The sequence below is a fragment of the Nomascus leucogenys genome, chromosome 6 (assembly GCF_006542625.1).
Source record: "Nomascus leucogenys isolate Asia chromosome 6, Asia_NLE_v1, whole genome shotgun sequence".
NCBI lineage: Eukaryota > Metazoa > Chordata > Mammalia > Primates > Hylobatidae > Nomascus > Nomascus leucogenys.
Window position 1 is genome coordinate 84,350,338 of NC_044386.1, and position 25,197 is coordinate 84,375,534.

Below are 25,197 nucleotides of genomic sequence, written 5' to 3' on the forward strand. Positions count from 1 at the left end.
GTCTCAGCCTCCTGAGTAGCTGGGATTACAGGCGCCCACCACCACGCCTGGCTAATTTTTATTTATTTTTTTTTTATTTTTTTATTATTATTATTTTTTGAGACGGAGTCTCGCTCTGTCACCCAGGCTGGAGTGCAGTGGCGCAATCTCGGCTCACTGCAAGCTCCGCCTCCCGGGTTCACACCATTCTCCTGCCTCAGCCTCTCCGAGTAGCTGGGACTACAGGCGCCTGCCACCACGCCCAGCTAATTTTTTGTATGTTTAGTAGAGACGGGGTTTCACCGTGGTCTCGATCTCCTGACCTTGTGATCCGCCCGCCTCGGCCTCCCAAAGTGCTGGGATTACAAGCGTGAGCCACCGCGCCCGGCCTAATTTTTGTATTTGCAGTAGAGGCGGGGTTTTGCCATACTGGTCAGGCTGGTCTCGAACTCCTGACCTCAGGTGATCCACCCGACTTGACTTCCCAAAGTGCTGAGATTGCAGGTGTGAGCCACCATGCCCAGCCTGTATCTCTCTCTTTTTTTTTTTTTTAAGACAGTCTTGCTCTATTGCCCAGGTTGGAGTGCAGTGGCGTGATCCCTGCTCACTGCAAGCTCCGTCCCCCACGTTCAAGCGATTCTCCTGCCTCAGCCTCCTGAGTAGCTGGGCCTACAGGCGCCCGCCACCACGCCCAGCTAACTTTTTGTATTTTTAGTAGAGACGGGGTTTCACTGTGTTAGCCAGGATGGTTTCGATCTCCTCACCTTGTGATCCACCCACCTTGGCCTCCCAAAGTGCTGGGATTACAGGCTTGAGCCACCGGGCCCGGCCCTATCTCTTATGAATGGCAAGGGCTGCCGGGCATGGTGGCTCACACTTGTAATCCCAGCACTTTGGGAGGCCGAGGCAGACGGATCACGAGGTCAGGAGATCGAGACCACGGTGAAACCGCGTCTCTACTAAAAATACCAAAAAATTAGCCAGGCGCTGTGGCGGGCGCCTATAGTCCCAGCTACTCGGAGAGGCTGAGGCAGGCGAATGGCGTGAACCTGGGAGGCGGAGCTTGTAGTGAGCCGAGATTGCGCCACTGCACTCTAGCCTGGGCGACAGAGCGAGACTCCATCTCAAAAAAAAAAAAGAATGGCAAGGGCTACAGTAAAAGTAAAGATATCATCTAGTTAGAAAATATTCTAAAATGAGGGTCACCTCGCTAGGTACAACATTAGAGGTACAGATCATTATGTAATAATATTCTCCAAAGGAAGGTGAGTGGTCTAGTCCTTATGGGCATTGGAGAAGCTTCAGGAAGTAGATGGGACTTGACCTTGACCCTGGAAGGTGAGAGAACAGCCTGTGAGCAAGAGAGCAGAGGAATCTGCAGGGTGGAGTGAAGTGACAAGTTGCTGGACTTAAGCAGATGGTCTGTGCTGGGAAGCAGTATGAAGTAAGATTGAAAGGGAAGACTGGGGTAGAGCTGGGGAGAACTTTGAACTTCAGGCTGAGTGCTGACTCCATTCAGCAGGTAGTGGGCAAAGTCTGGAAGAGGCCTGAGGTGGTGGGATGGGGTAGGGATGTGGGGATGTTAGAAAAGTCAGGCTGTGCATGCTTGGACAAACTGTAAGCCAGGACCTCTCAAACACAAGCCCATGAGGTGGTGCCCATGTGCTTGGACCTGGGCATGGGGATAGAGAATGGGATAGGTGAAGGTGGCACCAATTGATCTAAGTGGGGCCCAGGCAATGACACTATTGTTTTCAAAGGTCTTTACTATACTCTCTAAATTAGACTATATTCTTGCCCAGAGCTTCAATTACCTGCCAATGATTCACAAATTAAATTCTCCAGTTCTCTTCTGAGATCAAACTCATAAACACAACTGCCTACACAGTGTCTCAAGACTTCTCAAACTCAACATATCAAAGTGAACTGATTTTTCCCTTCCCCAAACTGCTCCTCGCCCCCAGGGTTCCTTGTCTCAAGGAATGGTGACATTGAGCCAAGTGCACGAGTACTCATCTCTGATACTTTCCTGTCCTTTACCACCACCATCTCAAATCCCCTGTCAATTTTTATCTCCTAAATCTCTGGAATCCAGCCATTTCATGATACCTCCACTGCTTCCATGGGAATCCAAGTCCCCATTCTCTCTCACCTGGACAACTCATCTCTATGTATCCTCACATGCTTTATTATTATAATTCTGTTCCACACACTGAGGCAAGAATGACCATTTCAAAACCAAAACTAAGCCACTCCTGGCTGGGCACGGTGGCTCATGCCTGTAATCCCAACACTTTGGGAGGCAGAGGTGGGAGGATTGCTGGAGCCCAGGAGTTAAAGACCAGCCTGGGTAACATAGCAAGACCCCTTCTTTAGAAAACAAAACGAAATAAAACTAAGGCACTCCCCTACTTAAAACTCTTCAATGGTTCCTGGCTGTTTTCAAAATAAAAATTAAACTTCTGAAGCCTTGCGGTGTCTGACCCGTTTCCTCTCCTCCCATCTTACTCCAGTCATGCTAGCCTTCAACTGCCATGGTCTCTCAGCCCCCACAGAACCTTTGCATATCCTGTTCCAGATACTTGCTATGTTCTTCCCTGTCGCTTCCCCACAATTAAAAGCTGCTCAAAGGCCGGGCACAGTGGCTCATACCTGTAATCCCAGCACTTTGGGAGGCCAAGGTGGGTGAATCACTTGAGGTCAGGAGTTCGAGACCTGCCTGGCCAACATGGCAAAACCCCCCCTTTACTAAAAATACAAAAATTAGCCTGGTGTAGTGGCACACGCCTGTACTCCCAGCTACTCAGGAGACTGAGACGGGAGAACTGCTTGAACCTGGGAGACGAAGGCTGCAGTGAGCCGAGATCACGCCACTGCACTCCAGCCTGGGCGACAAAGCAAGAGTCTGTCTCAAGAATAAAAAGAAAAGAAAAAGCTGTTCATTTTTCAGAGCTCAGCTGAAACATCACTTCCTCAAAAAAGCTTGCCCTGACTCTCAAACTTGGTTAGGTCTACCTAGCACAGTGGCCTTTACGAATTTTTTTATTTTTTATTTTTTTGACATGAAGTCTTGCTCTGTTGCCCAGGCTAGAGTGCAGTGGCGCAATCTCAGCTCACTGCAATCTCTGCCTCCCAGGTTCAATCGATTCTCCTGCCTCAGCCTCCCGAGTAGCTGGGATTACAAGCACCTGCCACCACGCCCGGCTAATTTTTGTATTTTTAGTAGAGATAGGGTTTCACCATCTTGGCCAGGCTGGTCTTGAACTCCTGACCTTGTGATCCACCTGCCTCGGCCTCCCAAAGTGCTGGGATTACAGGCGTGGGCCACCGCGCTTGGCCTTTTTTTTTTTTTTTTAACTGTGACCCATAGTATACTTTTATTTCCTAGCATACACATATGTAAACTGAATAATGATTCTTACCCTTACTATATGATATATATTTTCTATTATTTCAACTAAATGTGTCACAGAACGCTTTTGAAGAGAAATCCTAATTCATAATCTCAGAACCATGTCTTTCTTTCAAAGCACTCAGCATATTTTTTATGATTATTGGGTTAATATCTACCTTCCTCATTGCCTGTATTCTGTATGAGGTTAGGGAGTATTTGGTATTTTGCTTAGCTTTAATAGGCACTTAAACATTTGGAATGAAATATATAAATTGGCTGATAAGTACTTTTCCTTGTAGCACTTATCACAATTGTCTCTAATGACTCTATCTGTTATAATCATTAAGCTTCTTCACTCTAAACTCCAGGAGGTCAGGAATCCTGTCTGTTCACCCCTTCTTACATCCCTAGCACCTAACCACAGTACCTGGAAAATGGTAAATAAAAAATCATTTCCCATAGAACATTAATTCAAATCCTGGTATCCAGACTGTGGCCAGCATGAATTAACAAAGCTGAGGAAAGTGTCCACTGTTCTACACAGTTATGCACTCTAACACCACTTGCCTCAGAGACCTTAATCTTTGCTTCGGAGGCTATGAAAAACCAAATTTATTCCAAAAGGCAAATGAACTCTGCAATGGAAACATACTCTTCATGGGTGGCCAGATACAGGAAGCCAGGAACTAATATGTGGATTCATAAAAAGGTAAAGAGCTCATCATATGGAAATAGCTTATAGGTTCTAAGCATTACAAAAAATCTGGGACAAATAGGTGGCAAAAAACAAATTTAGTTGATAATGTCTCATTTAATTACTATTCCATAAATCACTACTATTTCAGAATGTTCACATTCCTTTCATATATTGCATATTATACTTATTTAAATGGAATAAGATATACTTTGTACTTACCTTGTAATTACCAGGAGAACTTCCCTGCAGACAAAGCATGTATAAATGAATAGCTACAACAGATGGTATAAGCCTAAGCTTCTTGTTACAAATGTCACATGGGCATAGGAGCATGAATGGTTTTAGAGTGATTAAGTTGGTTGGCTTGTAGCAGCAAATTCTTTGACATCATAAACTCAGCCACTTGGGCTAAATACCCTTAGTATTTAAGAACTAATCTCTTTCTCTCATAGCTTTCTAATCTTCTCTGTATTTACTGAATTTATTAAAAACAAATGCTTTTGTACAGTTTTTCTTTTTAAAAGTATTCCAGTTAATAATTGAAGAATGACAGAATTAAACTATTACTATTTTTGAGTCCCCTCCCCATCAATGAATGAATCTAGGTCTTAGTGGCCGCTAACATCACAAAAAAAGCCAAGACATTAATGCCTCCTGACAGGAAGTACACATCATGTCTGTGAAGTATTCCTGCCAGAAAATTCCAATCTGAATGTGATCAAGCCTCTAGATCAGCACTATCTAACTGAAACATGTGATCCACATACGTAATTGCACATCTCAACTCAAATAGATCACATTTCAAGTGCTCAACAGCTGAATGTGGCTACTATATTGGACAGTGCAGCTCTGTTTAACTACTGAATTATAGGATATACAAGAACAGAGGGACATGGCATCACAAGGATACAAACAACAGTGTATGGATTCTATTCAGATCCTAATTTGAACAAAACGTAAAACACATTTATGAGAGGGCAATTTGAACAATGATTGGGTTTGTGCTATTGAGGAGTTGTTACTCATTTATTTAGATGTGATAATGGCCCTGTAGTTAGATTTTTTAAATCGCTTAAAGCTACATAATGAAATATTTACCGATGAAGTAATTTGATGCCTGAGATTTGCTTCAAAATAATCCAGGGTGAGTGGAGGATGTATAGATGAAACAAGATTGGCCATAAGCTGATAATGATTTGAAGCTGGATGATGGGTACATGGAAAAAAAATCATTGTACTGTTCTCTTTACTTTTGAATGTATTTGAAATTTTCCCCAAGTTAAAAAAAGAAAAAAAAAAGACTGTGGGATAAGATTACAATAACGCTGCTCATATTCTTGAAAGTACAATTCATTAAAGATACTACCATGAGTCTCTCTAAACTTGAAAGAACCAGTGGCTACTGCCACCACCACTACACACAGGTAATAAACCAGGAAAATCTTACAAATAAAAACTGAACAACAAGAGTAATGCTCACTTTTTTTTTTTTTAATTTTCTTTGTTTTGAGACAGAGTCTTGCTCTGTTGCCCAGGCTGGAGTGCAATGGTGTGATCTCGGCTCACTGCAACCTCCGCCTCCTGGCTTCAAGTGATTCTCCTGCCTCAGCCTCCCAAGTAGCTGGGATTACAGGCACCTGCCACCATGCCTGGCTAATTTTTGTATTTTTAGTATAGATGGGGTTTCACCATGTTGGCCAAGTAGGTCTCGAACTCCTGACCTCAAGTGATCCATCTACCTCGGTCTCCCAAAGTGCTAGGATTACAGGCGTGAGCCACCACACCCGGCCTGCTCACTTTATTAAAACCTTGCAAGGGCCAGAGGAAAAAGGGATTTTTTTTTTCTCCATCTGTGGCTAAATGCCACCTTCTTGGGTTCTGCTGTCCGAGTTTTCCTGAGTCCCTGCAGCACATTCCCTGCCCTCACAGCAGGTATCTTAGTGGCAAGGCTGTCCAGACACCAAACACACATCGTACAATTCACCTTATTTCTACTCTTCCTGCATCTCATCAGAGAGCAAATGGTGGAGATATCTAACAAAAAGGCACACAGGATTGCGGAGTTCTACGAGGGTAATCATATCAGATTTTAAGATTTATAAGTGTAGACATACATTTTGGAGACATGTGGCCCTCATTCCCTATCTGTTGACTCCATATAATGTATAAATTAATGCAAATTAAACAACAGAAAAGGGACAAAGGCATTAGTATCTTGCACCCAAAAGCTTCCAACTACAGTACATAACATTATTTCCAAAATTGATGGTATCCTTACCAATCCAGACTTGGATTTTGCAGATAAAGTTTAGCATTTAAGATTCACATTCCTGTAACAAATGCCTGCTTAATAAATTTGAATTTTTGAATGACAATATGTTTCAACAATGTGAAAGTGTGTGTTAAGTGATTTGGAAGGCAACAAATTGGCAGCAAAGGCACAAACTAAAAAATAAAAATGATTTTTATTTAGGTTTTTGGAAATATAACAAAATAATTGGCAAAAACCAAACCAAAACAGAACCAAAAAAATGACATGTTATATGAGTGATCATCTCCAAGCACAACAGCATTTATTAATGAATATAAAAAAGAAATTTTACTATTTTTTTTTGAGACGGAGTCTCGCTCTGTCTCCCAGGCTGGAGTGCAGTGGTGCGATCTCAGCTCACTGCAAGCTCTGCCTCCCGGGTTTTACACCATTCTCCTGCCTCAGCCTCCCCAGTAGCTGGGACTACAGGCGTGCACCACCTATGCCCGGCTAATTGTTTTGTATTTTTAGTAGAGACAGGGTTTCACCATGTTAGCCAGGATGGCCTTGATCTCCTGACCTCGTGATCCGCCTGCCTCGGCCTCCCAAAGTGCTGGGATTACAGGCGTGAGCCACCGCGCCCGGCCAAATTTTACTATTTTTATTTGCTTTTTCCCCCAGATTTGACTACATGGGTAGTTTTAGAAGCTTGAGTTCCTAAGATAATTCCACAGCTACACTGGCTCCTACAATGTGACTGAGTGAGGTTAGGGAAATATCCTTGGGGATTCTGAACAACTAGACCCTTAGAAACTTAAAAATAACAGGTGCTTTCATTAGGATCCTTCTAACATGGAAAAAATACAGCCATCGTCCATTAAAACACAACCCAATTTGGGTACTCTTCAGGTTTTCTAAGTTCTCCACCTGAATAATAAGACTAGGCCACCATCTTTTCTGGCAACCCAGCCTACAGCCACTGCCATCTTCCTAACTAGCAGCCTCCTAAACTGCACTAAAACTGGGATTAACAAAACTGAAGATAACACGTTTTTGACCTTTCTTCCTAGAAGTCAAAGGGCTCTTCAGGTAGGAAGGGCGGGAGGTTTTGCATCAAACTTGCCTTCACACTCACTATTAGTGGAAGAGCTGTGAAATCTACCCATTGCGGGCCGGGCGCGGTGGCTCACGCTTGTAATCCCAGCACTTTGGGAGGCCGAGGCGGGCGGATCAGGAGGTCAGGAGATCGAGACCACAGTGAAACCCCGTCTCTACTAAAAATACAAAAAAAAAAAAAAATTAGCCGGGCGTGGTGGCGGGCGCCTGTAGTCCCAGCTACTCGGAGAGGCTGAGGCAGGAGAATGGCGGAAACCCGGGAGGCGGAGCTTGCAGTGAGCCGAGATTGCGCCACTGCACTCCAGCCTGGGCGACAGAGCGAGACTCCGTCTCAAAAAAAAAAAAAAAAAAAAAAAAAAGGAAATCTACCCATTGCACACCTGTATTCAGTGTTTGAGTGTACTTACCCATCAACACACAGGGAAGTTAGAGTAAATTAACAAGTCACTCTGGACCAAGCCCCTCAAAACAGAGGCAAATTTGGTGAACCAAGGTCATTCACTGCCTGTGGTAAAAACCTCAGTTCACCTAAGTCCTTTCCTGAAGAACCACATTAATCTGATTCAAGAGGCACCTCTGGCCAGCACAGAGCACAGAAAGAAAGCATAACTTCAGGGTAGGGGAATGCCACATGGAATTTAGAAGTTGCAGTTTAGTCTACAGCAAAAGATGGCACCATCGCTAATATTTACAGCTGGAAAGAGCGTTGGCTGGACCACACTCCTGGAGCATCTTTACTAATGCAGCTTAACAGCAGTTGCCCAGATGTCGTTGCTGGGGAGCGGGGGAAGGACCCATCCTTGGGGAACGAAGTTGCCTTTGGGATGATCGGATGGCACCAGGTACTGATCCCAATCATGCCTTAATAAGAACATTATAGAACAACTATTTATTTCTGTTTTATTCCAAATAAGATGTTCAGCAACTACATATTCTATTTCTAAGACTTAGCTTTCAAATGACTGATATACTAATCTATTACAGAACTTGATTTCTAGGAATCAAGAAAATGACTATATTTCTTAAACGTACACATAAAAGGAGGAAAAACTCTGAAGAACTTATAACCTTATGGATAACCAAATAATAAAGTCAATCCCCATTATTTACAGATTCTGTATTTGCATATGTGCCTATTAACTAAAATTTATTTGTAGCCCCCACATAATCACTTGTAGGTCTTTCATGGATACTCGTAGACACACAGAGTGGCAAAAAAATCTGAGTCATGAAAATGAACTGTTCCCAGTTGAGATTAAAGAAGGCAATAGTTACTCTGCCTTCTTGTTTTCAACTCATACTATTAATATAAATGGGTTCCTTTCTCTATTTAGTGCCACATTTTCCATACTTTTGCACTTTTTACTGATGACTTTACTGTTTAAAATGGCCCTAAGTGTAGTGTTCCTAATGGCAAGAAGGCTGTGATGTGCTTTGTGGAGAAAGTGTGTCAGGTAAGCTTCATTTACGCATGAGGTATAGTGCTATTAGTCATGAGTTCAATGTTAGTAAATCGACAACGTATATTAAATAAGGTGTCTTTAACAGAAACACACATACAACAAGGTATTGATCAGCTGACAAAAACACTGTGACCACAAGGCTCACAGGAATCTACCTAACCCTACGTTTCCTTTAGGAGTGATGTTCAGTATTCTGAAATCAGTGTTTGCAGTGACTTTAGAGAATATAGCTGTCATGAATAATGAGAATCGACTGTACTTATGTTTAAAAGCTAAAACTTGTATACTAGCAAAAAATAAACTTTTCCCAGAACATAAACTTGATATGCTAAAGAGCATTCCTTCATGAGAATCACAAACAGCTGAGGTTTTGGAAGGGACATCAGAGATCACTTAGTTCAGTGATTTTCAAATCACACTTTGAAGACCCCTAGGCCCCAAGCAGATGTTTAGGGGAGTCTAGAAACAACAAAGTGCTTCTAGGCAACAACAGATTTATACTGCCTCGGGAACCCATTCATTTCATTTATCTTACATATTGTTTCCTCAAAAGACTGCATTTTGGAAGAGTGCTGCTGCTCAAGTTTGAAGACCACAGTCTAGTCAACTGCCTTCATTTTATAAGTGAGGAAAGAGAGACCCAGAGAGCTGAAAACTTTGCCTAGCTCCTTAAGAACTGCAGATTCAGATGAGCCTCCTTGTTCCTAAGTTTCTGGGCTTTGACCTGTAAGAGCTCAGAAGTCAGCCAGGGTCTTAAACCGTCTCCACAAGCAAGTACGTAGTGAAGGGTTTCTTTTTCCTGGGTCTGGTTAGCATCAGAAGATAATTTGGAAAAGGAAACCAATGCTTTAAATCAATATAACAGCTATAACATCCATAACACGGGATAATACAAAGGGCAAGTCACAACCTGAGTTTGTTTCTTCATCTATAAAGATAGGGACATTAACTTCTCAAGGATTAATGAGGACTAAACAAGATGTATGCAGCATCCTTGAAACATAGAAACATTATAAAACCATAATTTTTTTTAAGTTCCTTATAGAACTTAAAAAAAAAAAAAGACAGTAATAGAACTAAACAACATAAGCACTTCTTCAAGTGCTTCCTGCTACCTAAGGGAAAGACAACATGGAGAGCCAGCCCCTCTGACCTGATCTGGATGAGCGCTGGCAGGGAGTGCTCGGCTTGGAGGTAATACTGTCGGAAAGGCTCCAAGAGGTGGGCAAGTGGGAACTCATCTGAAAGAGAAAAGCACAATACCACATTATCATGCTTGATATCCACAGTGTATTTCTCAAGGCAAGGTGACTGAGCCTATGATTATGACAGAATGAGCAAATGTGTTTCATCTGTATCCATGAGTTCTATGACACAGAATTGCATCTGGAAGGTGTCATTTGTTGCCTACCACCTCTTAGCTTGAGATCACTCGTGATGAGAAGAGCTGTCAATCTAGTATTTTCATTTTCTTCACTGGTTATAGAGCAACATACCTGGATCCCCAAACAACTTGGACTCAATTTCACGTTTCTGAAGTAAAATTTTCTCTTTTTCTTTTCTTTGTTTCTTCTCTAATTCTCTTTTCCTCTCTTCTTCTTGTTCTCCTTCCAGCATAACTCTGAGGGCTCTCTCTTCAGCTTCATACAGTTCAGAGCGCTTTTTAATGAGTTTTCTCAGTCGCTGAAGATGATGCTCAAAAGTCTCATCTGCTGAGGCTGGAGGACAGACCCCTGGGCAGAAAGAACAAAATGGCATTTTATTTATTTATTTTTTTTTTGAGACAAGGCTTCACTCTATCACCCAGGCTGGAGTACAGTGGTGTGATCACAGCTCACTGCAACTTCAAACTCCTGGGCTCAACCGATTGGCTTCCCAAGTAGCTACAACTACAAGTGTGCACCACCATGCCTGGCCTTTTTTTTTTTTTTTTTTTTTTGAGATAGGGTCTCACTCTGTTGTGCAGGCTGGAGTGCGGCAGCATGATCACAACTCACTGCAGCCTCGACCTCCTGGACCCAAGAGATCCTCCCACCTCAGCCTCCCAAGTAGCTGGGACCACAGGCACGTGCCACCACATCTAGCCAATTTTTTTTTATTTTTGTAGAGACAGGGTATCCCTGTATTTCTCAAGCTGGTCTTAAACTCCTGGTCAAGCAAGCCTCCTGCCTTGGCCTCCCAAAGTGCTGGGATTACAGGCATGAGCCACTGTGCCTGGCCCTACCTACTAATTTGTAAATTTTTTGTATGAGGTCTCACGAGGTCAGGAGATTGACACCATCCTGGCTAACACGGTGAACCCTGTCTCTACTAAAAATACAAAAAATTAGCCGGGCATGGTGGCGGGTGCCTGTAGTCCCAGCTACTCGGGAGGCTGAGGCAGGAGAATGGCGTGAACCTGGGAGGTGGAGCTTGCAGTGAGCAGACATCACACCACTGCACTCCAGCCTGGGCGACAGAGTGAGACTCTGTCTCCAAAAAAAAACCAAAACTTTTTTGTATGAGGTCTTGCTATGTTGCCCAGGCTAATCTCTAACTCCTGGCCTCAAGCAATCCTACCAGCTTGGCTTCCCAAAATGAGCCACTGCATCCAGCCCAAATGGCCTTTTACACACGTTTTCTTGTCCCAAAATTTGTGTTATAATGAGCAAGTTAAAGTCCTAGCTATAGTATGTATCGGTTAAAATTTGGAAATTTTACCCAATCTTTTAAGGCTCAATTTGATGTTTCTGAGTATTCAATTACTCTGACCCTACCCTGACTTTCCTCCCTCTGGATCACACCACTTAACCTCTGGTTTCTTTTTTTTTCTTTTTTTTTTTTGGGATGGAGTTTCACTCTTGTTGCCCAGGCTGGAGTGCAATGGCGCAATCTCGGCTCACTGCAAACTCCACGCATCCCGGGTTCAAGCGATTCTCCTGCCTCAGCCTCCCGAGTAGCTGGGATTACAGGCATGTGCCAACACACCCGGCTAATTTTTGTATTTTTAGTAGATGTTTCTCCATGTTGGTCAGGCTGGTCTCGAACTCCCGACCTCAGGTGATCCGCCCACCTTGGCCTCCCAAAGTGCTGGGATTACAGGCGTGAGCCACCATACCTGGCTTCAACTTTGTCTATTTCTAATGGTCTTGATCCTCCACTTGAAACACTGAGCTCACTAAAGGGAGGAACTTGTCTTAACTTCATTGTTTGTGAAATTTCCTCAGCATCAACTCCCAGATCTAATTAATAAACAATTCTTCCTCTGACTGAGTGTAAATTTTGGGAGTGCACACTTGGATGGTGAGGAAGATACACTTAAACCAACCACACTGACCTTGCAGTCTGCTGCTGACAGTAGGCCAACCAACTGTTTTGGTTTGCCCGCATGTAGCACTGAAAGCCCCATGTCCCAGTAAAACTGGGATGGCTATTATCCTGATTTAACTATGAGGTCAGCTAACAGTATACCCAGCATATCTAAAGACACAGTGGGGAAAATAGTCTGGTTATTAGGTGATATCAAAGAATTACTGCTAATTTTTTTGGTGTGACAACAGTATCATAGTTGACAAGTATTTATGTATTCTATTTTTGTACATGTGTGAAATGTTTCATAAAGTTTCATAAGAAAAAAGATTTTAACTTAATGAATATTTGAGTGGACTGCAATTGTGCACTCACTACCATAATGGCCCTGCAATAAAAAGCTTCCAGGTGAATCAATGTAGAGTGATGTGGATGTGATCTATCCTGTCAGTCCTTGAAGATTTTAAAGGAAAATATGTTACCCAAGCATTTTAGCAATACCAGATACAGGGCCAAGTGTGGTGGCTCACACCTGTAAACCTAGCACTTTGGGAGACTGAGGCAAGCGGATTGCCTGAGCTCGAGCTCAAGACCAGCCTGGCCAACATGGTGAAACCCCGAATCCACTAAAAATACAAAAAATTAGCTGGGCATGGTGGCGTGCGCCTGTAGTTCCAACTACTCAGGAGGCTAAGCCAGGAGAATCGCTTGAACCCAGGAGATGGAGGCTGCAGTGAGCCAAGATCATGCCACTGCACTCTGGCCTGGGTGACAGAGCAAGATTCTTATCTCCAAAAAAAAAATTTAAAAAAAAAAAAAAAAATCTCCAAAAAAATAAATTAAAAAAAAAAAAATACCAGATACAAGAAAAGAAAAAAAAAAATCCTAATCCCATTACCATAATCAACCATTTTATACTTTCCCACATTCTCTTCAGGTCTTTTTGTCCATGTATTAGCAACTTCATATAGTTCAATGTTACATGCATGTAATTTCCACTTCTCTCTGTTGATTCTGTATGTTCTTCTCTGATCTTCATAATTATTTAATGGCTGTATCCTATTTCATCAAATCAATGCACTATAATATACTTATCAAGTTCCCTACTCCTGGACACCTAAGCTATTCCAAATGTCCTGTTATTATATTGTGATACAATGAATATTCTTAGGCATGTTACTTTTTTCCTTCCTATGGATTTCTATAAGAAAAATTCTTGGCTGGGCACGGTGGCTCATGCCTGTAATCCCGACACTTTGGGAGGCTGAGGCAGGTGGATCATGAGGTCAGGAGTTTGAGACCAGCCTGGCCAACATGGTGAAACCCTGTCTCTACTAAAAATACAAAAATTAGCCGGGATTGGTGGCGGGTACCTGTAATCCCAGCTACTCAGGAAGCTGAGGCAGGAGAATCACTTGAAATGGGAAAGCGGGGCTTGCAGTGAGCCGAGATCGCACCACAGCACTCCAGCCTGGGCAACAAGAGCGAAACTCCATCTCAAAAAAAAAAAAAAAAAAAAAAAAAAAGAAAGAAAAATTCTCAAGAATGGAAATGTTTGTGAATACTTTCAAGACTAACAAAATGTGTTCTAAACTGCTTCCTAAAAAAGCTATACATTTGCTCAGTTACCAAACACTTGACACAGAGAAGGTAATTAATAGATACTTCTTCAATGAATGAATGATTTTCAACAAGGTTTTGTTTGTTTTGTTTTGAGATGGAGTCTCGTTCTGTCACCAGGCTGGAGTACAGTAGCGTGATCTTGCCTCACTGCAACCTCTGACTCCTGGGTTCAAGCGATTCTCCTGCCTCAGCCTCCCGAGTAGCTGGGATTACAGGCATGCGCCACCATGCCCAGCTAATTTTTGTATTTTTAGTAGAGACAAGGTTTCACCATGTTGGCCAGGATAGTCTCAATCTCCTGACCTCATGATCCTCCCACCTCGGCCTCCCAAAGTGCTGGGATTACAGGCATGAGCCACCATGCCCAGCCCTTCAACAGGGTTTTAACAATTTATGCTGCAACTTGTGTTACACAATAGTGCCAGCTTTGAGCACTATTTTCAGTTTGGGCTGATAAATGGCATAAATAATGGTTTCTCAAGGTTAGTAGTTCTGTTTCTTGTAAAGTTGTAATTTGGAGGTAGGATTCTTTCCTCCTTCAACCACTACAGCTAAGTGGTTGTGGAACTCACTCTCAAGGCTAACATTTCTCTAGACGATTTTCTCATAACTGCTTTGCTTCAACAGGTTTCCATTCACTCATTCTCAACTACAGAAATGCTACAACTCAAATTATCTTCTACTAAGTTGCCAGGCCAGTGTTTTTCAAGTATACACAATGATTCTTATACAGTGACAAATTTAAGCTGTCATTCTGTTTTATAATAATCTAACGGTTTTGTTTCATTTCTTTACCTTTACAGGTAGTAAATATTTTAGATTTTGTTAGCCACACAGTCTCTGTTGCAACTACTAAAATCTGTGTATGGCGAAATACAGATACTCCATCATCCTATGTTAGCCTAAAGACCCCATGAAGAGATGTAGGCTGCTGAGCCTGGGCCACCAAACCACATCTCTCTCAGCTCCTCATTGATCACTCCCTGGTCAACATAACATATTCCCTCAGAAATGGCACTTCTGGGCCGGGAGTGGTGGCTCAAGCCTGTAATCCCAACACTTTGGGAGGCCGAGGCGGGTAGATTACCCGAGGTCAGGAGTTTGAGACCAGCCTGACCAACATGGTGAAACCCCATCTCTACTAAAAAAAAATACAAAAATTAGCTGGGTGTGGTGGTGCATGCCTGTAATCTCAACTACTCTGGAGGCTGAGGCAGGAGAATCGCTTGAACCTGGGAGGCGGAGGTTGCAGTGAGCCGAGATTGCATCACTGCACTCCAACAGGGACAACAAGAGTGAAACTCTGTCTCAAAAAAAAAAAAAAGAAAGAAAGAAAGAAAAAGAAAAAGAAACAGCACTCCTCACACATTCTTCCTCCTGGCACCATCTAGGTTCCCTCCACTTCTACCACTCACTGCCCACCTAGTCCTGCAGCTCCTAGACACCAATGCCTTTGCCTCTATTCCCCTTTAGCCACATGCTTGCAGTCTTGTTCAGTCTTTGGAAAAAACTTTCTGCCTCTTAAATCTTAAACTTGATTATTCTCTTATCCGACTACAACTTTCTCCCTTATAGTACTTTTACTTCCTTCTCCCCAGAGACGCATTTGGCAGCTTCATCAAAACCTCCGGACCTGATGTATCAGATTCTATCCTTCTGCTACTCCTTCGCCACAAAACTAACGGTCATCCCACAAAGCAAAACCCCAACAGCCCCATGCTCTGTGCTCACCTGCCAGCTAGAGTACTACTGGAAGAGGTCATTTGATTGTGTGATCCATTGCCAATATATGTCAGCTGGACCCATAGCACCCCCTGCAACCATCTTCCACAAGTCTCTGTTGGTTCTCACCCATTCTTCACAGCAGTTATTTCAAACCTTCAATGCTTTCCTAAAGCCCCACTTGTCTACTGGCGCTCAGCAAACCATTTACCCTGTTTCCCAGAGAAAACAGGCCAGCAGACAGGAAATCCCTCAAATATCTGTCCCCATTTGCACTCATGTGCATCACTACCCATCTTCACCTCCTTCATTTTCATGCTTGTGTAAGATGGGTCCTTCTTCACTTAAGTTAATCCCTCCACCTGGGATCTGAATCATCCTACCTTCCATGGGACCTTGAGCCATCAACTATTCTTCTGCTTCTCTTTGACCCTTCCCCTTCTACTCACTCCTCTCAGCAATTTTAAACATGCGTTAAGTTTTCCCCATGACCTGAAGACACACAACACCCCTCACCATCACCACTACCACACAACTTGCCGGATACTGATCTTGCTCTTTCCTTTTCTTCACAGGCAATCTTTTAATAAGTTGAATTCTCTGTTTGCTTTTCTTGTATCATATTCATTCTCTAACCAACTGTAGTCTGGCTTCTACCCCCACCACTCCACTGAAATGCCCCTAGCATAGGTCACTAATGACCGGTTGGATACTAATTCCCATGGATGTTCCTTATTTCTTGATAATAAAAAGAATAATAATATGAAACATGTATATAGCATTTACTATGTGCCAGGACTGTTTTAAGTACTTTACACACATTTATTAATTTAATACTCATGACACCCCATGGGTAGGTACTATCACTACTCCCTTTTTGCAGATGAGGAAACCAAGGTTCAGAGAAGCTTAAGTAACCTGTCCAAGTGTATTAGTCCATTCTTACACTGCCAATAAAGATATACCTGAAACTGGGTAATTTATAAAAGAGGTTTAATTGACTCACAGTTCCACATGGCTGGGGAGGCTGGTGGAAGGTGAAGGAGGAGCAAAGTCATATCTTACATGGTGACAGGTAAAGAGGGCGCGTGCAAGGAAACTCTCCTTTATAAAATCCATCAGATCTCATGAGACTTATGATCACAAGAACGGCATGTGAAAGACCTGTCCCCATGATTCAACTACCTCCCACCAGGTCCCTCTGATGACATGTGGGAATTATGGGAGCTACAATTCAAGATGAGAGTGGGGTGGGGACACAGCCAAACCATAACACCAAGACTACACAATCTCTCTCTAAGAACTTGCCACTTTCCAGAAGGAAGCAGGGAGTCTATCTTTTCCTTCCATCTCTCTGACCTCTCTTGGTCTCTTTTTTGCTCTCTTCATCTTCTACCTTGATTTTGACATTCCCTATGATTTTGTCTTTTTGGCCCTCATCTCATGCTGTACAATCTCCTTAAGGTCATTCTGACTCATGGCTATATGCTAATGAACTTTTATCCAGGATGTACCACACACACTTCAAACTCGACAGGTCCCCAACTGAACTTGTCAACCCTCAACCTGTTCCTCCTCCCTTGTTTTCCTTCTTAATCAGAATGGTATCGGCCAGGCACAGTGACTCACACCCATCATCCTAGAATTTTGGGAGGCCAAGGTGGGAGAATCGCTTGAGCCCAGGAGTTCGAGACCAGCTTGGGCAACATGGTGAAACCTTATCTCTACAAAAAATTAAAAAATTAGCCAGGTGTGGTGGTATGCACCTGTAGTCTCTACTACTCAGGAGGCTGAGGTAGGAGGATCGCTAGTGCCTGGGAGTATAAGGCTGCAGTGAATTACGATTGCACCACTGCACTTCAGCTTGGGTGACAGTGCAAGACCCTGTCTTTAAAAAAAAAAAAGAAAAAAAAAAGCTATCTTCATTTATTCAGTAGATGAGGCTAGAATCCGGAAGACATTTCATTGTTTTTCCCTTTAGGTCCTGTACTCTGAGTTCCCTAAGTTATTTATTTATACAAACATGGGTATATACACGTATACCTTTATTATCTCTCAATTCTTTGACTTGAGAATTATTCACTAATAATTTTGAATTACTGAATTATTCACTATCACTTGAATGACTCACTACCTCTCAATTCTCCTACACACTGATGTCACTCAGCTTATGCTTCCATACTATCCGTGCCCAATAGCCTTACCAGTCTCTCTGCTCTTCTCTCTCCTGGACGCTCCAAAACTTTCTCTGCTCTACTGGCACTGATCTTTGCCATCATTTCACTTAAAAACTTTCAGTGGTTCCCCAAAGCTTTAAGTATAAGTGAGAACTCTAGCATAGCCCATAAGACAATTTGCAACGTGGTCCTGCTTAAACATCAAGCCTCATCATTTAGCACTTAGTTGGAGGTGCACACATCTTGAAGAGAGAAGTTAGCTGCTCATTTTAAGTATGCATGCAACCAGCTCCTACTTACCAAATCATTTTACATTCAAGTCAGTTAATGCCACAAAGTCTGTTTATTTCTATAGATCATGATTTTCCTAAAATTTCCTCCTCCTTTTGGGCCAAAGTGAGGAAGATTAATATTGGGAAATGCTGGTAAATTCACTTGGCAGAAGTTTACTGAGCACTCACCTCATAGAGGATGTGAGGTGGGGGAAATATTAAATAGCTCTCAGGTTTTGCCTTCTAGTGAAAAAGAGAGATGAGTAGACAAAGCAGATGCTAACTTCCCTCTGATTTACAAATGCCCTGAGAGTATCACAATGGAGACATCTGTTTCTGAGGTCTGGATGTGAATTAGCCACTCTGAAGGCTGGTGTGCAGAAGCCAATCACTTAGCTAGCAAATGAGCCTGGGTGAATACAAAATGGTCATATTCCAACACAACTTTCTTAAGGGTCTAAAAGAATCCCAGTTTTCATTTACATTTTAAACAACACAGGGGAAATCATTTGTTAGAGTGGCATCTGCTAATTTGTACACTCTCAAATATCTCTGGTGAATACAAAAAGCCTACAATCTACTAAATAAATCAGCATGTGGTCCAAAGCAGGTGCAAGTGAGAAGCAACAGGAGGTTACCTCAGCCCAGATCAGGGAAGGATGAAGGATGCTGCATGTGTATTTGGTTTTGAATAGTGAGATCTTAAAATGGCAAAGATGGGACTGAGGGCCCTCCAGATGAACAGAATGACAACAGCTAAGATCCAGACAGGCAAATGGAAAGCACAATTGGGTAACTTCTAGAAAGCCAGCACGGTTGGAACAAATTTCTGTGGAAAAGCTTGAACTGCCTGGCTATAGTGTCTGGTGCTTCCTCCAGAGGCAAGAGACCAGTGACATGCAGGGAAGGTGGGGAAATCCACACAGTCTGCAATCCCTGCCCTGTCCAACCATTCACACCTCTTCAAACAGAAATAATTCAGGTTTGAAATGTATCTGAAGAAGCATGCCAAGTTTTCAACACTTTCTGGAGCACCAAGTAAGGGTGAAAAGCTTTCACTTTGGCACAAGGCAAAGTTGACTAGCCATGACAAGCCCACTCAGAAGAGTGTGGCCAGAAATGCCCAGGGTAGAAATGGTAAGTCAAGGGGAAGACAGTGCAGTGGGTTCCCACAGTTGCCTCTCTTTTCAATCTGGGCTACCAAAGGCTAAACATCTTCTGAGGCTTCCTGCTTCAGAAGTTCTGACCTACTTGCTGACAAGCCCAGTTACCCTACAAGGTGAAAATCATGAAGTTTCAAATATTTTTCCCTCAATAATATTTGGGGTGGGAGGCGCTAGAGTAAAGAAGGGGAAGGGAACAAGGAAAGAAATGCAAAGCCACAGTTACCTTTCCTCGCTGCAGCCTCTTTCCTCAGTTTCCTCAATTTCTCCAAAGCCCGAAGAATGTCCACCATTCTTTTGGTATCTGCTTGTTTTTTCCTCACTTCAGATAGTACACCATCAGCAGCTGCTTTGAGTTCCTGCTCCTGGAAGAGAAACAAAGCCCATGAGATCTCACATTAGGAACAAACTTACAGCAGAGAATAGCTGTCCAGTGGTTAGATTTTAAAGGGTCAGAGAGTCTCCAGGTTAAGAGAGACTCTATTGAATCTCCATCCCAATTTCCTAGGCCTTGCACAACTCCCCTCTAGCTAAGAGGTTATCCCCCTCCACTGATGGTACAACCTTTATCTTAAAGGAGAACCTCTCCTCTCTGTATCTTCCACATAGCACTGGTTTTGTTTCTTCCTCAGTGTTTCTCAAAGTGTAGTGCAGAGAGCAGGTGTCCAACTTACCTTGTTAAGCTGAGACTTGTTAAAAATGCAGACTCCCTAGACCTGAAGATTCAGATTCCCAGGAGGGATAAGGAATGTGGTTGGAAAGGCTGAGACCTCTACAAAGGTCTCTTAGTGACAACCTATGTTTGTGCACCACTGCTCTAAAGTCCCAAGGATCTCTTCCACGTGACAGCCTTTCAAATATCAAAGATTGCTGTCCTACTCTTAACTTAGTTCACATATAGACTAAATAACCCCAGTTCCTCAAGCCACTCCTCATTAAGACTCTGTCACCAATATCCTCACCATGGAAGCTGGGCATAATGGCATGTGTCCCTAGCTATTCCTACTCAGGAGGCTAAGGTGAGAGGATCACAAACCTACAAGCTATGACAAACCCACTGCACTCCAGCCTGGGCAACAGAGTGAAACTTTGTCTTTTTTTTTTTTTTGAGACAGGGTCTCATTCTGTTGCCCAGGCTGGAGTGTAGTGGTGTGATCACAGCATCACCATGCCCAGTTAATTGTTGTGTTTTTTATAGAGACAAGGTTTCTCCATGTTGCCCAGGCTGGTCTTGAACTCCTGGGCTCAAGTAATCTGCCTGCCTCAGCCTCCCAAAATGCTGGGATTACAGGAGTGAGCCACTGCACCCGCCCCCAACCCTCTTTTTTTTTTTTTTTGAGATGGAGTCTCACTGTTGTCCAGGCTGGAGGGCAATGGCGCGATCTTGGCTCACTGCAACCTCTGCCTCCTGGGTTCAAGCGATTCCCTGCTTCAGCCTCCCAATTAGCTGGGTTTACAGGCGCCGGCCACCATGCCCAGCTAATTTTTTGTATTTTTAGTAGAGACAGGGTTTCACCACGTTGGCCAGGCTGGTCCCGAACTCCTGACCTCAGGTGAATCGCCCGCCTTGGCCTCCCAAAGTGTTGGGATTACAGGCATGAGCCACCGCGCCCGGCCCCAACCCTGTCTCCTTAAAACAATAAAATAAATAAAAAATCCACCGTGGGTGGTGGAGAGAATCCTCTTGCCTAAAGTGCTCTCCCCCATCTGTCAAATAAGTAGTGCCTGTAATTCCACCACTACAGCTACAGCCAACACCAAGCTGTTTCACTTCTCCGTTTAGATTATCTGTTTCCCTGGAACTGCACCTATTACCTTCACCTGGTTGACTTTTCCTTTAAGCCTCATCTTATAGCCAGGAGTGGTGGTGTGCACTTGTAATCCCAGCTACTCCGGAGGCTGAGGCAGGAGAATCGCTTGAACCTGGGAGGCGGATGTTGCAGCGAGCCAAGACGGCACCACTGCACTTCAGTCCGGGCAACAGTGCGAGACTCTGCCTCAAAAAAAAAAAAAAAAAAAAGGCTCAGCTTATGTGTCATTCTATCATTTGGGAAGCATTCCCTCAGTAAATTAGATGTCCCATCTTTGGGCTTTTACAGCACCTACAGTTGAATTCCTAACACACACCACGCTGTACTGACATGATCTCCCACAGATCTCTAAGCCAGGGGTCAACAAACCCCAGGCCACAGATGGGAACCAGTCCATGGCCTGTTAGGAACCAGATCACACAGCAAAAGATGAGGCAGGCGAGCAAGTGAAGCTTCATCTCTGTTTACAGCCACTCCCCCATTGCTTGCATTACCGCCTGAGCTCCGCCTCCCGTCAGATCAGCAACAGCAGTATTAGATTCTCATAGGAGCACAAAGAAGTGAACTGCGCATGGGAGGGATCTAGGTTGTGGGCTCCTTATGAGAATCTAAAGACTGATGATTTGTCACTGTCTCCTGTCACCCCCAGATGGGACTGTCTAGTTGCAGGAAAACAAGCTCAGGGCTCCCACTGTTTCTACATTATGGTGAGCTGTATAATTATTTCATTATGTATTACAATGTAATAATAATAGAAATAATGAGGAGGAAAGGGAACCCCAGAGGCACTCAAAGGTAATGAAAATGCCTTAGACGGCCAGGTACAGTGGCTCACGCCTGTAATCCCAGCACTTTGGGAGGCTGAGGTGGGTGGATCACTTGAGGTCAGGAGTTCGAGACCAGCCTGGCCAACATGGTGAAACCGTCTCTACTAAAAATACAAAATTAGCTGGGGTGTAGTGGTGCATGCCTGTAATCCCTGCTACTCGGGAGGCTGAGGCAGGAGAATCGCTTGAACCTGGGAGGTGGAGGTTGTGGTGAGCCAAGATCATGCCATTGCACTCCAGCCTGGGCAACAAGAGCGAAACTCCGTCACACACACAAAAAAAAGAAAAAAAAGAAAAAAAAGAAAATGCCTTAGAGAACTATCTGAACAATTTCCAGTTTTACCCTGGCCCTGCTTAAAGAGTCTGAGATCAATACGCTTTGGAATTAGACACCTTGGGATCAAATGTGGGAAACTGCCACAAACTGGTTGTGTGACTGTTGGCAAGTTAACATCTGTATGCAACTTCCTAACCTGTAAAATTAGCGTAATACTTCCTACTTCTCAAGGCTGTTACAAAGATTCAAGATCTGGTATATTTAATGACCTTAGCACACCTCTCTCTATATATATATACACACACACATACATACATATATATACACACATATATACATATATATACACACACATATATATATATATACACATACATACATATATATACATATATGTATATATAGAGAGAGAGTAAATGCTCCGAAACATCATTGCTGAACCTGGGGATACATGGTTTAAAACTTGTAAACAAAGGAATCCTAGGGAAATCACTACTGCCCCATCAGCTAGAGTAAATATATTCCTTAAGGTAGGGTCCCCAAGTTCTCTTTTTTTTTTTTTTTTTGAGACGGAGTCTTGCTCTGTCGCCCAGGCTGGAGTGCAGTGGTGCGATCTCGGCTCACTGCAACCTCCGCCTCCCGAGTAGCTGGGATTACAGGCGCCCGCCACCACGCATGGCTAATTTTTGTATTTTTAGTAGAGACGGGGTTTCACCATCTTGGCCAGGCTGGTCTTCAACTCCTGACCTCGTGATCCACCCGCCTCGGCCTCCCAAAGTGCTGGGATTACAGGCGTGGGCCACCGCGCGCGGCCTATATTTTGTATTCTTAAAATCACCTAGGGCAGTACAAGATACAAGGAACTAGACACTTACTGGTTTTGAGAGTAAGTGGACAATGTTGGAGCAGGATAGGGGAGACCTGTCATTCGTGCAATGCCACCGTGTAATCCTATACTTTGTGTTTACAGGACTTTACAGTGCACCTGGAACTTTTGTTTTGTGTACCATACATCATTAACACAAAATTAACATGGTGGTATGAGCTGGGAAGGTTAGCTATCGCTTCATTTTGCGCGTAAGGACAGAGTTAGCCCTGGGAAATGGAAGTTTAAAGCCTCCTGCTGCTCCAGCTTCCAACCACCACCACTCCTACCCCCATGCGCGGCCGCTGCTCTCACCCGCTTCTTCTCCTCCACCTCCTGCACACACTTCACCCTCCAGCGGTCAATCTCCTGCTCGCGTTCCACTGCCCGCGCGGCCTCTGCCTCCCGCTCGGCCTCGCGTTCCCGGGCCCTCTCGCGAAGCCGCAGCCGGCGGCGCCGGACCCTCTCCAGCCTCCTCCGCGCCTCGCCCACATAGGCAGCCTGGGTCAACGGCTGTAGCCGCTCGGCCAGTTCCGTGCGCAGCGGCGCGGTCTGGGAATACAGCAGGGCCCAGGCCGCGCCGTCGGCTTCGGCCTCGCGCAGGGCCTGGCTCAGGCCGCGCAGCCGCCGCACCAGGCGCAGAGCCCCTAGCAATCGCGCGCGCACTTCGCCAAGGCTGGGCCCGGCATGCGTGCGCTGGGGCACCGAACAGCCAGCCCGCCGCGGGGTCCCGAACACCGCCTCCAGCCACTGCCGGTCGCGCAGGCGCTGGAGGGCTGCATCGCCGAGCACGTCGGCCGGCGGCGGCGCCTCAGGCCACCGCGGGTTCCAGGGCGGCCCCGGGCCGGGAGGCGGTGGCCGCGGCCGCTCGCCGGCGTCAGTCCCCGGGAAGGGCCGACACTGGGGCGGCGGAGGAGGCAGCGGCGGTGGTGGCACCGGGTAGAAGGCGCCAGCGCCGCCTCCGCCACGGGAGGCCTCCGCGGAGGCTCGGGGCTGCAGAGCCAGCGGAGGCTGAAGGAAGGGGGCGGAGGCCCCCGGAAAAGGGCCGGGCCTCTGGGGGAGAGGCGGCGGGAAAGCCGGGGAGGGCAGCGGCGGTGGCGGACAGCCGAAAGGAGCAGGAGGCGGCGGCTGCGGGGGCGGTGGGCCTGGGCGACCCTGGCCGAAGAAGGGTGGCAGGGCCATGTTCACGACGGAGATGCCTTGAGAAGTGACAGGAATCTGAGTGGTTCCTCATGAGAACCTTCCGGCGGAAGTGACGTCGTTACGACGCGCGACCCCTGTAGACTCGTCCCTCCGGAAGGCTCAGTGCATAAGTGGGCAGTCGTTCAACCTTCCTTCGTTCAACCTTCCTTCGTTCAGTTCATACTGTTCTTATTGAGCATCCTAGGTGCAGAGCTACCCACTCCGCATACAGTGAGACTGAGAGATACAGAGCTTCTCTTCGTGGAACTACCTGCCTAGTATAACACACTAATCAATTAATCATATGAGTATCTTCGAGAAGTTGGAGAAGGTTATCCTAAGAAACTGCGGCTGCAGCTGAGATCTGGAAGATAAATAGTTAAATAGAAAAAGAGAGGGAAGCACAGTGCAGATGGGAACATATGCAAAGGCCCTAGTAAATAGGAGTGTGACCAACTACCCATTTTCTTAGAAAAATGAATTATTTTTACCTTTCTCCTTTCCCCCCACCTCCTACTTAACTCTTTAGGAATGCAATTATAGGGGTGGGCGCTGTGGCTCACGTCTGTAATCCCAGCACTTTGGGAGGCCGAGGCAGGCAAGATGGGCCTGTAGTCCCAGCCACTGGGGAGGCTGAGGTGGGGGGAGGATCACCTGAGCCCTGGGAGGTAAAGACTGCAATGAGCCACGATAACGCCACTGCACTCCACCCTGGGTGACAGAGTGACACCTGTCAAACAAAAAAAAAAGAATCCAATTAACCTTTACCTTCTCTCCACCAGACACTCTCTACACTGTAAGCTTATCTAATTATGTGTTCGCTTAGTAGTTCCAAGGACCGAAGCTTAAAACAAACCAGGCACCTCTGGAACTTTCCCATACCAGGGGATTGCCTGGGGACAACTGTCAATTTACAGCCTAGCCTCCCCCCCCACCTCCGCCTTTGCCCCAGCCTCCATGGCGCCAACCAGATCACTGATGGATACACAGGAGCAAGTCCCATAGACCCAGCACCTCCTTGGTCCCTCCCCACCTCTTGCATGCCATCCAGGTCAACCAAATCCCACGCCCCCCCCCCCGCCACTTTTTT

General features: G+C 44.9%; 1 protein-coding gene across 3 annotated transcripts in view; it reads right to left on the reverse strand.

Annotated features, from left to right (window-relative positions):
- Positions 1-24,156, reverse strand: part of PDCD7 (programmed cell death 7) — a 29,502-nt gene extending 5,346 nt beyond the window's left edge. For 2 of the 3 annotated variants that reach the window (XM_030814568.1, XM_030814567.1), the window contains exons 1-5: positions 23,241-24,156; positions 19,372-19,510; positions 10,397-10,633; positions 10,054-10,141; positions 8,130-8,298 (exon numbers count right to left, since the gene is read on the reverse strand). In XM_030814568.1, coding sequence (XP_030670428.1) covers positions 8,175-8,298; positions 10,054-10,141; positions 10,397-10,633; positions 19,372-19,510; positions 23,241-24,107 — 1,455 coding nt within the window. In that variant the 5' untranslated portion in view covers positions 24,108-24,156 and the 3' untranslated portion in view covers positions 8,130-8,174. Of the gene's footprint in view, positions 1-7,803; positions 8,299-10,053; positions 10,142-10,396; positions 10,634-19,371; positions 19,511-23,240 lie in introns of those variants that run through there. The other variant, XM_030814566.1, reaches the window with a different exon arrangement.
- Positions 24,157-25,197: the final 1,041 nt, after the last annotated feature.